The following is a 17,973-nucleotide window of genomic DNA, read 5'->3' as shown; positions in this document are numbered from 1 at the left end:
CAAAACTTTCCATCCGCAGCTCCTTCACGGGACTCCACACTTGTAAACAATCACTTGCGCCATTCGCACGGCTCTCGGTCTTGCCCAGACTCGTCAGCGCTACCAAGCTGACCAGTCACAGAGCTTACGCTACGCGTTGTTGCGACATGTAGTTACATTTTTTAAGAGGTGCACGTCAGTGTTGCCGACGGCCACGGCGAAGGGCTATGCGCCAGCGCCGTAGCATACGCTGGCGTTTGACGCAGAAGTATAAATCAGCCTTAAGACTACCCCACTCCGCACTTTTCAAATTCGTCAGAGCCAACCTCCCACGCTTCACTATTATCCACAACATCCCTCCCAACACCTTCCCCATGCCCCACCCCCCTCCCGTTTTGTGTGCAGTAACCGCCCCTCCATTTTTATCTGTGACACTAAGACCCCTCCCCCCACTCTTCAATTTCGTCAGGGACACTCTCTCGCGACTATTCACTTTCGTCCATGACATCCCTCCCAACACCCACTTTTGTCTGCAGTAACACTTAATTTACTATTTTGTCCGCAACAGCAAACCACCCCCCCCCCTTGCCTTTCACTACACAAAATCGCCCGCACCGCTTTAAATTTCATCCGCTACACCTACCAACCCCGCCCCACCCCTCGATACCCCCAACCCTCCAGGCATCAATTTTATCCGCCAGAATGTTATCATAGGGCCTGTAGCGGTAATTTCCGTACAGGACTTAAGCACACGATATATGTACAGAAGAGTCACGCTTGAAATAGGACAGTTATCAGAACTCTTTTTTTTTTTTTGAATGGTCTAATCCAAATCAATGATCTTTGCTGAGCTAAGCTAAAAGTGCTCCCGCCAGACCTGGAGGTCGACTCAATTGATTAAAAGATGATAAAACTCAACTGTTCAACTCAAGGACAACAATAAAATAAGTCTATTTCCAAACTAAACGAACGCTAAACGAGTGCTCCTTCAAGGTCATAAACCTAATGACAGAATGCTCATTTCAACCGAACCAAATCTCGTACTGACAAACACATTAATCACAATTCTGACACAATAGGATAAAATCCCTGTATATTTAAAATGCTTACATTCAAATCTAACTAATAAAAAAGATCATGCAGGATTTATTAAGATACTATTACAAACGTCCAGCCTCTGAATCTGCTGGTGAACAGAGATCTTTCCGAGGCTCAGGCAGAAGGAGAAATGAGCCGCCAATGAACACCATGATATGAAGCTCTTTTCGCTAAAGCTTAGCATGAGTGAAACTTCAAGATCACATCGTCTTTAAAATGATTACATGAGGAAGCGGCTGCGAATGCCAGCACACATGCACACATGGCAAACTGGCAAAGCGGTGATTGGGAATATCGGTGAAGATGAAGCACGACAGCAGGAGTAACCAATCCTTCTCCATCCAACAGAAACCCTTGAACCAGCTTACCCAGAGCTGTATCTGAAACCGCCCCCTATACGCTTAAATAGCGCACTATATGAGAGAGCAGCCTTTTTTAGTGGTTCAGAAACCATAGTGAACCTTAATCAATCCCACAATGCACTGCAATAATGAGTGTAGAATCTATGTACACTGATCAGCTCGAGCAGGGGTGTCCAAGCTCGGTCCTGGAAGGGTAGTTCCAGTCCCAATCAGACACACCTGGGCTAGCTAATCAAGCTCTTACTAGGCTTTCTAGAAATATCCTTGCAGGTGTGTTGAGGCAAGTTGGAGCTAAAATCTGCAGGACACCGGCCCTCCAAGACCAAGTTTGGACACCCCTGAGCTAGAGAATATCCTTAATGCAGACATCCCAAGTTTCCGGAGGGGACATAGATGATTTGCAGGAAATGAGTGTGTGTGTGTGACGTGATGGGTGACATGAGTGGGGTGGGCGCAATCTATTTAAAGGGGGGAGGGAGGTGGTATTGCACGACGTATAAGAAGGGGGGGGGGTTTACATGACGTATGTGAAGAGAGGGGGGGAGTTAGGTGGAGGGATGCGCGACGTATAGCCGGCAGCTAGCTCTCTGCAACTCACACATGGTCGCCCACTGTAGCTAAGCAGGGCTGCGCTCGGTCAGTACCTGAATGGGAGACCACATGGGAAAGCTAGGTTGCTGCCGGAAGTGGTGTTAGTGAGGCCAGCAGGGGGCGCCCAAACTGCGGTGTGTGTGGGTCCTAATGCCCCAGTATAGTGACGGGGACGATATACTGCTCAGTGAGCGCCGTCTTTCGGATGAGACGTTAAACCGAGGTCCCGACTCTCTGTGGTCGTTAAAAATCCCAGGATGTCCTTCGAAAAGAGTAGGGGTTTAACCCCGGCATCCTGGCCAAATCTCCTAAACATCCCCATATTCAATTGGCTTCATCACTGTCTCCTCTCCACCAATCAGCTGGTGTGTGGTGTGCAGTCTGGCGCAAAATGGCTGCCGTCGCATCATCCAGGTGGATGCTGCACACTGGTGGTGGATGAGGAGATCCCCCCCCCCCCCCCCCCCCCCATTGTGTAAAGTGCTTTGAGTGCTATATAAATGTAAGGAATTATTATTATTATTGTTTGTAGAACGGGGTGGTGGTGGTTGCACGAAATATAGACTGGCGGGAGACGTGCAATTTTCGGGAGATTGTCATTTGTTAGCATCCGAGCATTCATTATCATTCAATAGCATCTAGGATTCTCTATGCATATGCGGGAGACTTCCGGAAAACTTGGGATGTCGGCACAATGCTATGTAAAACTTTGTGTGCCGAATGATTTTCCACATCAACAGAATTACTACTCAACTGTTACATTACCGTTTGTATACAGTAGACTCATTGACAAAGTGTTAGCTTGCCTGCTAATGTTAGCATCGGCTAACCCCATGCTAGTTAAAGTGTCCTCCACTGTGCCGAACAGTCGGAGATGCCTTTTGGCAGACGTTCATTCACCATTAATGTATATCCAGCGATGTATCACAAGGTCTGAGCAAAGCATCATCTCTTCAGTGCACTCACTTACTTGATTTACTCCTTTAAGTGAGCTTTATTAGTAGGGAATCAGGAGAGATTTCAGATACAGCCGTGGTGTGCTTATAAATCAGGGGTAAGCCAGGTAGATGTGTTTGAGTTGGAAGCATATTAATGCATGCTAATGTTGCTACACATGTTTCTAAGACAGAAGTGGTACAATCTAGATCCCAAAATCCAAACTCCTGACAAGTTTATCTCCAACCCTGAACTGAACAAGTCAGGATCAGCTGAAATTACAGACAACTGAGGAGGGTTATAGCTAAAGGACAGTGGGCAGAGAGCCCTGATCTACAAGCTCCACAATCACTTCCCTGTAGGGTCCACGGTCTATTTCCTACCAACATTAAAAAGTCAAGATTTATGCAGAGCAATCCTCATAAAAGAGGCATGAAGGCCCCAAGGGTGTTCAAACTCATCCACCAATAACAATCCCTAAAAAACAGAGCAAAACTTTCAGTTCATGTTGTTGGAGCCTCAGATTAAACTTGAACCCTAACCTTAGCCCAAACATCTAAACAAGGGGTGGCTAACCCTGTTCCTGGAGAGCCACCTTCCTGCAGATTTTAGTTGCAACCCATATCAAACACACCTGCCTGTAATTATCACGTGGTGTTCAGGTCCTAATTAATTGGTTCAGGTGTGTTTGATATGGGTAGCAACTGAAATCTGCAGGAAGGTGGCTCTCCAGGAACAGGGTTGGCCACCCCTGATCTAAACAGTCCACAAGAAAAGACCAATGAGGATCTGGATTCAGGAACATACCTCATTTGGTCAGATCTATGCATGTCTCCAACCCAATCCTGAAGTTACCTCAAGGACTGACAACATCCCTCTGAAACATTCCAGATAATTGCAGCATCAGAACTGCGAATATTTAGCATTCCGTGCAGAGACTTGGCACCATAAATGTTTCTTCTTGCTGAATTTAGATGCAAGAACTGTAGAAAGTCTTGCCTCAAGACAGAGAAGAAAGTTCGCCTTCCTTCACACAGCTAAGGCCATCTCAGGTTACAGAAAAAGAAAACTGCGGAAATGCTGAGAAACACACCGCACTGATGTCTTTACACTAGCATGCTAGCAGCTAAACACTTGCATCCCTTCCTCATCACTTAGGTTCACACACTCGCCTTCATTATCAAGCTCATCTAGCTCCAAGCTCCCGAACGAGTATTTGTTTCTGGGGAGGGGGGAGGAGCTATTGCCAGCTTGGTTTTCAAAGCCTAGCGATTGGCTGCAGGAGCCAGTAGACTCCGCCTCCTCAGAGTCGCTAGTGTCGGTTCCACTACTGGTGGAGCCGTCGATCATTTGCACAGCCCCAAACCGCCGGTGAGGGGAACTTAGCTTAAGACTGGCCTTGCCAGGAGGCGTGAGCCCATTGGCTAGCATTCTGCGCTCCAGCATGGCCATCCTCTCAGAACGGGACAGAACTGGGGTGTGTGGCTGATTCAGCACACGCAAGTTCCTGTCTAGCTGGCTGACTGTATTCTGGGACTTGTTTGAGGAACGATTCATAATCGGGGAGCAGCTACTAAAAAGTCCACCCCTGTCTTCCCGTCCGGCTTTTGAACTGACGCTCCGCCCAGCATGTCCGTTATACTGGGCGTGGCTTAGTGAGCCCGTCCTGTGAATGGAAGAGGGGGCAGGGCTAGAGGTCAGGCTTCTGGTGCCGGTGTGGTGATTTAAGTTACTCTTTGTGGCCAACTCTTCCAATAAGGTGCTATGAAGTGGCCCTCGTACACGGCCACCAAACAAGGACGACTCAAAGATGCTAGCACTCTGATTTGGAGAGGAGGGGCTGGGATAGCTGTGGGCGGGGCTTTCAGCTTGACTTACAGGGGAAAGAGGCGGAGATTCTTTCTGCCTGAACTTGCCGAAGTATCTGTCCTGCTGATGTAGTCTGGGCAAACTAAACCCTGTGCAATCACTGTTGCCGTCACGTGTGTGTGAGTGCGACCTGCTGACGCGACCTCTGACTTCATGCTCACTAAACTCTGCATCGCTGCAGTCAATGTACGGGATGGATGAGCTGCTGCCTTTAGCTGCACGGGACGCCAGACCTGCTCGATCCACGGCCTGCTGCTGCTTTGCTGCTGGACTCCTGCTGTCCTCCTGAACGGGGTACGTTTGGTCACTGCATCCGTTGCGCTGGGTTGACGGAGAGGAGTTTCCACATGGCCTTAATACAGCAGAATCTTCTGAGCTCACTAAAAATGCACCCTCCCAACTCTGCTTGGCAGCCTGAGATAGGACAAAAGAAAGGAAAAAGTCTTCAGTCATCAGCATTATGGGTTTCAGAATGTTCTGAGTACTACCCAAATTACAGCATACAACTGTCAACTGTAATTGTCTAGTCCAGGGGTCACCAACCCTGTTCCCGGAGAGCTACCTTGATGCACATTTCAGTTGCAACCCTGACCAAACACACCTGTTTGTAATTATCAAGTGCTGCTTTAGGTACTATTAATTGGTTCAGGAGTGTTTGATCAGGGTTGGGACTGAATTCTGCAGGAAGGTAGCTCTCCAGGAACAGGGAGGGTGACCCCTGGTTAAGTCATTCACAGTGATGATCTTTTTATGAAAGCTCCATAGGATCTAGAGTGGACAACTCTGGTCCTGAAGTGGACAAGTTCCATGTCTAATGGCCAGTTTCCACTGAGTGGTATAGTCCGGTATGGTTTATGAAAGTTCCATAGGGTCCAGACTAGGGATGGAAAACTCTGGTCCTTCAAAGTTTAGTTCCATATCTAATGGCACATTATGGTATGGCTCACCTTTATCAGGCTTGCGTTTCCACTGCCAAAAGGAGACAAATGGTGGCATGGTATACGACCCTTACAGTCCCCGATATGTTACTAATTACAGATAAACTACACACAGCAAACATTTAGTCCTTATTTGGGTTCATAAACAACACGCAACATATAGCCTGCAGTCGGTGCAAACCTCTCATCTATGTCTTTAATCTTCAACACTCTGTTAGAGGGTAATTCCGTCATCCCAAGCTCATAATAGTCCAGAAGGCGATGATAATAGTTAAACATGGGGGTTTGGTCATGATTCAGGTTGCTGAAAGAATCATTTACTCTTTTGTTTTCCCGTTTCTTCATACATCGCTCGTCACTCTGCTGTTTGTCCATTTCTGAAAGGATCGGATGTTAGAAGCACTTCAATAATCATGTGCACGTTATTATCATCAGCTCAAGAAGTTCATTGTTTCAAATATAGATGTGCGGCGATCGCATTCAAGAAAGAGAAACCGTTCACGCTTTAGACGGCCTTGTAAACAACTACAGGGCACAGGATGATTCTGCTCTGCTCTTCTTCTTGGCTTTGTGGCTGTTCATCAAGACGACGACAAGGTTTGTTTGAGCTCGGGTCGACCGGTCGACTTGTTATTATGTATATAGTACTATAATATAATGTCTCGGCTGTGTATTTAAAAATGGCGCTTCCTCTGTTTTCATTCTACTGGCTTATGCACGAGCTAGTGACATATCTCTGTAAACCAATAGCGTTTAGCTGCGAGTCTAGCTTTGCCTTTTGGTCCCCTTTTGTTGTGCTAGATACTCTTTCGAAAGAGCACCCAAATAGTGATATGGTACGGATAGCTGTGGGCGGGGCTTTCGGCTTGGCTTATAGGGGAAAGAGGCGGAGACTCTTTCTGCCTGAACTTGCCGAAGTATCTGTCGTGCTGATATAGCCTAGGCAAACTAAACCCTGTGCAATCACTGTTGCCGTCACGTGTGTGTGAGTGTGACCTGCTGTACCTTTTAGGTACCTTTTGACAGTGAAAACAGCCATAAAAACGTACCAAACCCTACCATACCACTCAGTGGAAACGGACCATAAATGAACACACCTGCAGTCATAAAGCCATATGCTTTACCAGTGCATTCCAAATGGGATATATCGCCCTCTGAAGGGCGAACTTCAAATTGAAAACAATCATATTAAAAAACCATACAGATGTTTGATTAATAAAATACTGATAATATAATACTGGCTGCAATACTGGCTTCAAATCCTCTCCAGAGCAAATGATTCTGACCAACACTGTTCTAGAAGTAGAAACACAAAGCTTGTGTGTCCTATATTACATTTATAATTTGATCTATAATCTTTAATAGCTACACTTCTTGGGGTTTTCCAGTAAGTACTGCAGATGATGATGATAACGCCAAGACTATGAATGGAGTTAGCTCTGTGTGAATAATAGTTTGCAGATAGTTCCATCATGTGTCATTCTGGTACACTTGCCAAGGCTGGATTATTAACTGGACCACTGGGATCATTGCCAAAACGGCCTACAAAGCTTTGTGACATGCATTAGGCTGCCAGGACCCTCAGTGAATGAAGACTGAAGCTCCTCAGTACATATAATGCAGACATTGCTTCATTTTATTATTTATAGGTGCATTCAGACATTTTTCTACATAAAGCATTACCTTGCTGTACTGTTAATACTATACTACAGTGTTTTATTGGTTCACTGTCAGCTATTGGCATGGATAAGCAAGAGCTGGCACTACGGTACACACACACAGGGGTGGCATTCACACCAATTCAATGCTGATTTGGTGGGTTTCCCTCAGATCCAGGGCGATCCTCCACAACATCTTGAAGATTTATTTATTTATTTATTTAAATTAAGCTTATATCAGTGAGTTTTTATAGAGCGCTCTACTTTACATAGTTACTAAATCTATTATTTCCTTTACAAGAAATATTGGAAAAATCTCGGAAATGTCCTTAAGGTACTTCACAAAAATATACTTATTGCAATCAATTATATTTTAATTAGTAATGCATAATTTTTTGTATATTTAGTGTACTTTCATGTACTAAATGGCATTAAATTGTGCAATAATGCACATTTATTTTTACCGTGTTGTACTCCCCATCTGTGTAAATCATAAATGCACATTTATTATTCACAGGACTATCATAAGGCTGACAATTCAACTGAGTATGTCTTCTGTGAGTATATCAGGCTTATACTATATATGGAATGTTTATTCGCAAAAGGGGTGGAGCATCAGAAGGTGCAGCTCATTTGCATTTAAAGAGACAAACAAACAGTGTGTCTTTTGGTTCAAACATTTAGGGGTTAGTTCACCTAAAAATGAACAAACAAAATGATCATAACTTACTCACTCTCGATGCATCCTAGGTGTAAATGACTTTGTCAGTCGAATGCAGTCAGAGTTATTTTAAAAATTATCTTGGGCTTTCCAGCTCTACAATGGCAACGGTCGGCTCATTTTAATCAACAGTCCAAAAGAAGTCCAATAAAGCACATCCAGCTATAATAAAAAGTGCTTCACGTGGCTCTGTGAGATTATTAAAGGTCTCTTTTAGTGAATCCAATTTTTTGTAAGACAAATCTCCATATTTAAACACTCCTGTCTAGCTGATAGTGTAAATCGCCAGAATTAATGCGTTTGCCAGAAGTTACACACAGGATTTATTCATTCATTCATTTTCTTGTCGGGTCAGTCCCTTTATTAATCCGGGGTCGCCACAGCGGAATGAACCGCCAATTATCCAGCACGTTTTTATGCAGCGGATGCCCTTCCAGCCGCAACCCATCACTGGGAAACACAAGGATTTATAAAGATATAAATATGGATAAACTTATATAAACGCATAGATCAACTACAGGAGATGATTATTAATATTTGTGTGAACTAACCCTTTAAAACTGGCGATTTCAGCAAGCTTAAAAATACCCATGGGTACACACACAGGGCACATCACACACTTGTAAAAAGGAAGGATGGTAACCCTTAAGAATAATGGTCCACTAGTTATTGTTGCTTAATGTATTTACTAACATTAAGTAAGTATGAATAATCTTGTAAAGCATTTATTAAACATTAAAATCCAAAGTTGTGCTTGTTGGTATTAGTAAATGCACAGTGAGTTAACATAAACCATCAGTATTTAACTTCAATAACAATACTAAGATTAACACAGATGAATGAATGCTGTAATAAATGTATTGCTAATGGTTTATTCATGTTAGTGAATACATTAAATAAAGGACTGTTATTTTAAAGTGTTACCAGGAGTGCAATACCTTCCTTTTAAAACATCAGCAAACTTCTGAAAGCATCTGTAATGTCAGTCACTGTCCACCATTCCTGATTTGATTCCCGTGTGCTAGTGTTTGTTCTGAGTGAGCATTCCTTACAAACATCTCTTGCTTGTGAAAACATGCACCTACTTGATTTGGCACTTGGTGCTGTGCAGAGCCCAGAGGAGATAGACTGCTGTTGCACTGCACTCGACTGTGCTTCCTGAGAGACAGAGAGAGAGAGAGAGAGAGAGAGAGAGAGAGAGAGAGAGAGAGAGAGAGAGAGAGAGAGAGAGAGAGAGAGAGAGAGAGAGAGAGAGAGAGAGTTGTTATTGTTACTGTTTTTTTGTTTTGTTTATTCATATACCTATATTACTGCTGGGCAAAAATGAATTGCAATTAATACAAATAAAAGTTTAAATAAAATGTATAAATATAAATAAAAGTTATACATATAAATTTGCATAATTTGTGTGCACTATGTACATTTATTATGTATATATAAATGCACACATGCATGAATACATTATAGAAAATATTTATTTATATTTAGATACAAAAATATATGCATTTGACATATACATGTATGTACATACATACACTTACCGGCCACTTTATTAGGTACACCTGTTAACTGCTCGTTAACGCAAATGTCTAATCAGCCAATCACATGGCAGCAACTCAATGCATTTAGGCATGTAGACATGATCAAGACGATCTGCTGCAGTTCAAAGCGAGCATCAGAATGGGGAAGAAAGAGGATTTAAGTGACTTTCAACGTGGCATGGCTTTTGCTGCCAGACGGGCTGCTCTGAGTATTTCAGAAACTGCTGATCTACTGGGATTTTCACGCACAACCATCTCTAGGCTTTACAGAGAATGCTCCGACAAAGAGGAAATATCCAGTGAGAGTTCTGTGGGCGCAAATGCCTTGTTGATGAGGTCAGAGGTCAGAGGAGAATGGCCAGACTGGCTCCAGCTGATAGAAAGGCAACAGTAACTCAAATAAGCACTCGTTACAACCGAGCTCTGCAGAAGAGCATCTCTGAACACACAACACGGCCAACCTTGAGGCGGATGGGCTACAGCAGCAGAAGAGCACACCGGGTGCCGCTCCTGTCAGCTAAGAACAGGAAACTGAGGCTACAATTCACACAGACTCACCAAAACTGGACAATAGAAGATTGGAGAAACGTTGCTGCTCTGATGAGTCTCCATTTCTGCTGACACATTCGGATGCTCGGGGCAGAATTTGGCCTCAACAACATGAAAGCATGGATCATCCTGCCTTGTATCAGCGGTTCAGGCTGGTGGTGGTGGTGTAATGGTGTGGGGGAGATTTTCTTTGGGTCCATTAGTACCAATTGAGCATCAACGCCACAGCCTACCTGAGTATTGCTGCTGACCATGTCCATCGCTTTATGAGCACAGTGTCTCCATCTTCTAACAGGATAGCGAGCCATGTCATAAAATCTCTGAGGAATATTTCCAGTACCTTGTTGAATCTACGCCTTGAAGGATTAAGGCAGTTCTGAAGGCAGTCCAAATATACTAGTAAGGTGTACCTAATAAAGTGGCCGGTGTGTGTATGTATCTATGTAACAAAATAGTTTTAAATAATTCTGTTTCTTTCACACGCACACGCACACGCACACACACACACACACACACACACACACAATACATCTTAAAGAAAGATCAGTGTCAAACTGTTGAATTTCCATTTATTGGATTATCGATCAGACTCACCTGTCGAAGGGCAGCTTCTTAAACTCATTTTCCTTCACATAATCAATCACCTGCTTCTGTGTCCGACCGCTGCAGAGAAGAGCACAACATTAACTCAAACCATAAGAAAAGCGTTTCCACTGACCTCCCTGTTGTGCAGAATACAGTAAAATAATCATGAGTAAATTAATAATGACAAACTATTCCAGCATATGTTTTACACAGCGGATGCCCTTCCAGCTGCAACCCAGTACTGGGAAACATCCATTCACACTCACATTCACACACACTCAATACACCACCACCAATTTAGTTGATTAGTTCCCCTTTAGCGCATGTGTTTGGACTGTGGGGGAAACCAGAGCACCCGGAGAAAACCCACACTAACACGGGGAGAACATGCAAACTCCACATAGAAACACCAACTGACCCAGCCGGGACTCGAACCAGTGACTGTATTGCTGTGAGGCCACAGTGCTAACCACTGAGTTATTGTGTCATTTATTTTATTTGTAATATTAAAAGTAGTAGTAGTAGTACAGAATACATGGTTGATGTAATAAGTAATTTAAAGGGGAGCTATTATGCAAAAATCACTTCTATAAGAGGTTTTACCCCAGTTGTGTGTCAGCAGTGTGTGAATATCTCCAGCATCTAATGGTCAACATGCATTAATTGTGTTTGATCCAATCAGACTTGATGAAAGCAGTCTGCAGAAACACTTTGATTGACATTCTCCCTTTGTATGTTGTCATCAGAGGGGGAAAGCCCCGCCCACTAGTGCCCATCTCTCCCTCATTAGCATAGGTTGTTAGTCTTGTTTTTGAATCTGTCACTATGCTGACACACAGGCATTCACAGCTCCGCCCTCTTCTGAATAGAGCACAATCTCATTTGCATTTAAAGCGACAGTCACCAAAACACCACAATTAGGATCAAAGCCTGAAAGGGTCAGTATCAGAGAGCTGAAGAACATTATCTGTGGGGTATTTTCAGCTCAAACTTAATAGTTCCACTTTAAACATGTAAAAAGTTACAGCATTATGTACATTAGACTTAATAATAGATAATGTCAGCTGCAGTACCTGAACCTGAAGGAAGAGCCTCTGCTGAACAGCACTGCTTTAGGTTTGGGTCTGGGCTCCTCGAAGAGCCTGAAGAAGGCGTGATTCTCCACACTGATCTTCCAGAACATCTTACAGCAGTCCCGACTCGCCATCAAAAACTCCAGAGTGTCTGGACTCACATTTTGCTACAGAACGGACAGACAAGAGACGCCATATTATACTCTAAAAGTGCTGAAGATTCACATGGACTGCATATCCCATCACGCTCTGCACTCACACAGCAGTTTCAGGTCACCTCTTGATTACACACACAGCTGAAGCTCAATTATTTGGATGATATATACAGTTGAAGTCAGGATTATTTGCCCTCCTGTGAATTGTTTTATTTCCCAAATTATGTTGAACAGATTCAGGCATTGTTCACAGTGTTTCCTCTAATATTTGTTCTTCTGGAGAAAGTCTGATTTGTTTTATTTGGGCTAGAATAAAAGCAGTTTTTAATAGTTTTAAAGCCATTTTAAGGTCAATATTATTAGCCCCCTTCAGCAATATTAGTGTTGGATTGTCTCCAGAACAATGACTTGCCTATTTACCCTAACTTTACCCTAACTTTACCCTAGTGAAGCCTTTAAATGTTTCTTTAAGCTAAACACTAGTGTCTTGAAGAATATCTAGTCTAATATTATTTACTGTCATCAAGGCAAAGAGAAAAGACATCAGTTATTATAAATGAGTTATTAAACTTTTATGTGCAGAAATGTGATGAAAAAATCTCAGTTAAACAACAACTTGGGGAAATAAATATGCAGGAGGGCTAATATTTCAGACTTCTGCATCTGTAGACATCAGTAGAGACCGAAGTGAGACTCACAGTAGGGTCTGCTCTCAGCTTGATGAGAAACCTCCGTCTCTTAAAGCTCAGCTTGCGAATCGCAGACCAGTTGAAGCTGTTGATCCTGTTGTGACCCTGAGAACAACACAAATAATCTCACTTATAGGGACAGTTCACGCAAAAATGAACATCTCCTCACCAATCACTCACACTGAAGAGACTCTAAATGAGATGTTTATTGATTTTAATTAGATATTTATAATGGCGGGAAATAAGCAGCCACCCAGAGTACACACTGAGTAATTATTTTGACATTTATGCTATTAATTTACATTTTTACACTTTTATTTCTGCTTTTGAGTTGCATTACAGATGCTTGATCGTTCCTCCAACAACTTTAAGCTTGAAAAGTGTGTAAAAGTGATTTTTCTGAGCATGTGTAATGCTTTATTGTGTGTGTTGGTGTTATTAAATTACGTTACAAAAACCTTATAATAAACTGCGGCAAAGTTTCTGTTATTTTACAGATTTATTTCTCTTGATATTTTTTCTTATACGTCATATTATTTACTAAAATGTCAGTAAAAGTCATTTGTTAAACTGTAGAGCTGAATTTCACCATCAGATGTGGACAGAGCAGAGGTTAACATCCCAATATGCAATTCACAACTGCAAATAAACCCAAAATACACAGAAAACTGATTAATTATAAACTGATCTGTTTATTAACAGATGCTTTTACAGTGTAGGAAAAAAAATCCACCCAGGCTCATTCTGAAAACGTAGCCCCGCAGAAGATTCAGGAGACCGTGATTTACGTGGCTCGAGGTACGTATGGCTGCATTTCGTTTTTTCAAGCAAACGCTGCGGGGCGGTGTGACGCCGATCCTCTTCGCGTTCGCAGGCTGGGCCGCAAACAGTTTGTCCGGTTAGCTCATTGTATTATGTCGGCAGAGCGGAGGCCCGGAGGAGGAGGAGCCGGCCGCGTTCGATTCCAGAAATCAGGTAAGACAAAAAACAGAATCCAAAAAATAAAGCGAACGTGTTTGTAAAGGGGCGAGAATGCGGTGAAATCCGAAAACGCGGTCAAAATTGGATAAAGGTCTTTTCTTTTTCTGCACGGCTTTTGTAAACCGTTGCTTGGGTCTAGGGAAGAAGGAGGATGAGGGGCCGACCCCCAATCAATCGTTCAGTCATTCAGCCAGACGGCGGCTTCTGTACGTACCTCCTGGGAAGTATTTTATGGTCTCCAGAAACGTCCGTGGGGCTACATTTCCAGAATGAGCTTGAGTTGCAAAAAATACTACAGAAGTCAAAAGCTCTGTTTGCTTCTGAAGGTCTGCATTTCCATTTCAAGGCCTGTCTCGTCACTGGACATTGTTGTGAAGCAGTAATTTTCTATGTCTGTTGCTCAAGTCTGAGCATTGAATCAAACGCAACTAAAATGATTCAATAAACTCTGCTCTTTCTTTATCATCATGACTTCGTTTCTTGCTTCTGCTCCTCTCTGGCTTTTTCAGTTAACTCCTATAATGACAGGAGACTGTTATTCAGTCGAATATTGCTTGACAGGTTTGGGTATCGGGCAGCTCCGCTGGCTTGTTGTCTGGATGCCCAGAGAAACACATCATGGAAAGTGTGATCTAACACATCCAAATAACTAAATGTATCTGCAAATCTGGAAACATTGTTGAGTGAAGCAGCGTTTGAGAATGAGAATCTAAAGAGAACACAATCATCACATCCAGCTGAACTGTCAGAAATATCGCTGAGAGAAGTGGAGTTTGCTGCACTGTTGGGATTCTCCACTGCGGTGTTTGTTCTTCTCTAATAAATGAGCTGCGCCTCAGAAGACAAAGACCAAACGCAATCAACACAGTGGCTTATGAAGACGTGAGACGAGAGCGCAGACTGATGCTCAAGACAGTTCTGCAGGGAATAATAATAGAAGAATACTACTGAAGTACTGTGATGGCGGACGGGCTGAGGGCTTTTACAATCAGCACAACAACATTTCAGATCAGCAACAACGCAAAGCTGGAAACATGGAGAGATGCAGACCAACACTAATGACGCAAACACCCTCACACACGCATTTACATCTGATCAGCATCTGAGAGAAACTACATCACAGCACACACACTGATGAAGAGCTTAGTCACTAAATATGTTCACATCAGCGTTTACGGGCATTATTTCTTATCGAATAAAAGTTCATCCTACTCAGTTGTGCACATATATTGTTTTATGTACATTTTCAAAAATGATGCGCATCTTAGTGTTTCCGTTTCCGTGTGTGTATGTGTGTGTGTACCTGAAACACCAGGACTCCGCCGTGTGCAACAGACAGACTGACTTTATTTCCTTCTCTGTCCTTTGCTGGATGAAGTCTGATGCCGTACATCTCCAGCCTGCAGGCCAGCTCCAGCAAACGGTAGTCTGACTCTGCTGGTGTCTGACCCCTGAAACACACACACACACACACACACACACACAACAATGCTTTTAGTACACTTAGGTTTGGTTCACCTCAGATAAAACTTAATATCAAAGTCTGCACTCCGGTCTTGATCCAGACTTATAGAGAATTCAATCCAGACCCACCTCTATTTCTTACTGAATAAACAATAGTCACATCGCAGGATATGCAGTGTCGAACTTGTGTTATAATTTATGATTTGCATGTGATCTTGAGGATTTTAAAAGGATTCAGGCATAAGTAGTTGTACTGTTAGTAACATTAATAACAATTAAATGTATTAAATTATTCTTACTTGTCATTTACTGAAGATTAATAGACGATAAAACATTATTTCTTTCAAATGTAACTTTTTCTTAATTGTATTTATCCATGCTTTTTAAATTCATCCAATCATTAATTTTCCTTCAGCTTAGTCCCTTATTCATCAGGGGTCGCCACAGCGGAATGAACCAGAAACTATTCTAGCATATGTTTTACAGGGCGGATGCATTTTCAGCCGCAACCCAGTACTGGGAAACACCCAAACACACACACACACACATACAAACACACACTCATACACTACAGCCAATTTACTTTCCTGATGCTCTGTATGTGGATCTGTAAGTTATTGAACTGCACGCTGTGTCCATGGCCATTGTGTGTGTTTTCAGGTAGACTCACTTGTGTTTGAGGTGGAACTCCATGATTTTGTCCATCAGCGCCATCTGGTCAGGCATGTAGTTGGTGTTGAGCAGATGCTGTCTGCACTGAGTCTCTTCAAAATCTCCAATCTCAGCTAAACACACACACACACACAGACACACACACACACACACAGACACACACACACACACACACACACACACACACACACACACACACACAGAGAGAGAGAGAGAGAGAGAGAGAGAGAGAGAGAGCAGGCATTGAAATGAGACACAGAGCTCATTAATATTCATGACCATTCCAAATATGGTCAAAACCAAACTTTTCATGCTGGGAGTCATTTCCGTATATCTAAATTAGCACTCTATAGTGCCTTTAAGTCAAACTGGTAAATTAAATCAGCTTAAATACACATGCATAAATTATCTCTCTCACACACAAGCACACACACACACACACACACACATACACACACACAGTGTTTATAACTCACACTGGATGATGTGAGACACCAGCAGAGCGGCGCTGGAGTCACTGCAGGTCAGACGTCCACTTCCCAGATCCTGCCTGACCTGCAGAGCAAACAAGTATCTGAAACACACACACACACACACACACACACACACACACACAGGTGAGGGGCACAGGAGAGTGTGTGATAGTGATAGTAAAGAGAAAGTGAAGCCTCACCTGGTCAACTCCTCCAACAGCACAGACTGATCCGGAGGGAAAAACTTCACAATGAACCGAAGGACAGTGTGTTTGGGCCCTGCACACACACACACACACACACACACACAGTCACAGATATATAAGTCTAATATAATTGTGTCAGTGTCAGTATTCTCTAATAAAGTCCATAAAATTATTTAGCAGTACCTTAAAAAATTATGATGGATGGATGGAATCGTGGATGGATAGATGGATAGAATGATGGAAGGATGGATGGATGGATGGATGGATGGATGGATGGAATGATAGATGGATGGATGGATGGATGGATGGATGGATGGATGATAGATGATGGATGGATGGATGGATGGATGGATGGATGGATGGATAGATGGATGGATGGAGGGATGAATAGAATGATGGACGGATGGATAGATGAACAGATAGAACAATGGATGGATGGATGAATGGATGGATGGATGGATAGATGAACAGATAGAACAATGGATGGAGGGATGAATAGAACGACGGGCGGATGGACAGAAAGAATGGTGGATGGATGGACAAATAGAACGATGCATGGATGGATAGATGGATAGATGGATGGAGGGATGAATAGAACGACGGACGGATGGATGGATGAATGGATGGATAGAACGATGGACGGATGGACAGAAAGAATGGTGGATGGATGGATGGATGGATGGATGGATACTAAGGTATACTGCCTAACCCTAACCCTAACCCTGACTAAGAATGCACTGCATTATGACAGCACACACATGCACGCATGCACACACACACACACACACAGAGTGGTCTTACGTGTGATCTGCTTTCTAATGGGCTTTAGTAAATCCAGCCAGACCTGTAAAGTAAAGCAACAGCAGAGATGAGAACAACGTCACGCAGATCTTTAAATAGACCACACACGCACGCACACACACACACACACACACACACACAGTCTCAGCTTACGGCTCACTTTGTTTGTAAATAAACACACAACTTCATAACCCATCATCATCATCAGAGACCCGCTGCACAAAGCCGGTTTGGGTTTTACTGTGGTGAGTTCAGGTTTTTGCTCTTGAGGCGGTGAGTTGGTTTAGTTTGAGCTTCATCATCATGGTAACCAAGTCTTCTTTACACTCTAAATTAAAGATTTTACACTAAAAGCATTTTTGAGTCTAAATTGTCTTTTGTTGCTAATATTATATATATAATATTGTTATATTTATAAACATGTTATATATTTTAGTGCCAGTTTCCTCCACAGTCCAAACACATGCACTACAGGGGAATTGATGAACTAAACTGGCTGTAGTGTATCAGTGTAAGTGTGTAAATGAGTGTGTATGGGTGTTTCCCAGTACAGGGTTGCAGCTGGAAGGGCATCCGCTGTGTAAAACATGTGCTGGAATAGTTGGCGGTTCATTCCAGTGTGGCGACCCCTG

The 17,973-nt window shown here is 43.0% G+C and overlaps 1 protein-coding gene across 6 annotated transcripts in view; it reads right to left on the bottom strand.

The window, feature by feature from the left end:
- Nucleotides 1-17,973, bottom strand: part of LOC101883674 (FERM, ARHGEF and pleckstrin domain-containing protein 1) — a 56,349-nt gene that overhangs the window by 27,830 nt on the left and 10,546 nt on the right. The window contains exons 4-15 of one of the 6 annotated variants that reach the window (XR_015499028.1): nucleotides 17,342-17,384; nucleotides 16,535-16,613; nucleotides 16,338-16,435; nucleotides 15,860-15,974; nucleotides 15,029-15,176; nucleotides 12,754-12,849; nucleotides 11,901-12,067; nucleotides 10,837-10,905; nucleotides 9,238-9,310; nucleotides 3,716-5,249; nucleotides 2,566-3,543; nucleotides 1,045-2,018 (exon numbers count right to left, since the gene is read on the bottom strand). Coding sequence is in view for 1 of the 6 variants with exons in the window: in XM_087267268.1 (XP_087123394.1) it covers nucleotides 5,069-5,249; nucleotides 9,238-9,310; nucleotides 10,837-10,905; nucleotides 11,901-12,067; nucleotides 12,754-12,849; nucleotides 15,029-15,176; nucleotides 15,860-15,974; nucleotides 16,338-16,435; nucleotides 16,535-16,613; nucleotides 17,342-17,384 (1,069 nt within the window). In the remaining 5 variants the exon portion in view is untranslated. Of the gene's footprint in view, nucleotides 1-1,044; nucleotides 5,250-9,237; nucleotides 9,311-10,836; nucleotides 10,906-11,900; nucleotides 12,068-12,753; nucleotides 12,850-15,028; nucleotides 15,177-15,859; nucleotides 15,975-16,337; nucleotides 16,436-16,534; nucleotides 16,614-17,341; nucleotides 17,385-17,973 lie in introns of those variants that run through there. The other 5 variants (XR_015499025.1, XR_015499026.1, XR_015499027.1 and 2 more) reach the window with 5 other exon arrangements.

The sequence above is a fragment of the Danio rerio genome, chromosome 9 (assembly GCF_052040795.2).
Source record: "Danio rerio strain M-AB ecotype USA chromosome 9, GRCz13ab, whole genome shotgun sequence".
Classification (NCBI taxonomy): Eukaryota; Metazoa; Chordata; class Actinopteri; order Cypriniformes; family Danionidae; genus Danio; species Danio rerio.
The sequence above is the reverse complement of the archived record's forward strand: the minus strand, read 5'-3'. Positions and strand labels throughout refer to the sequence as shown.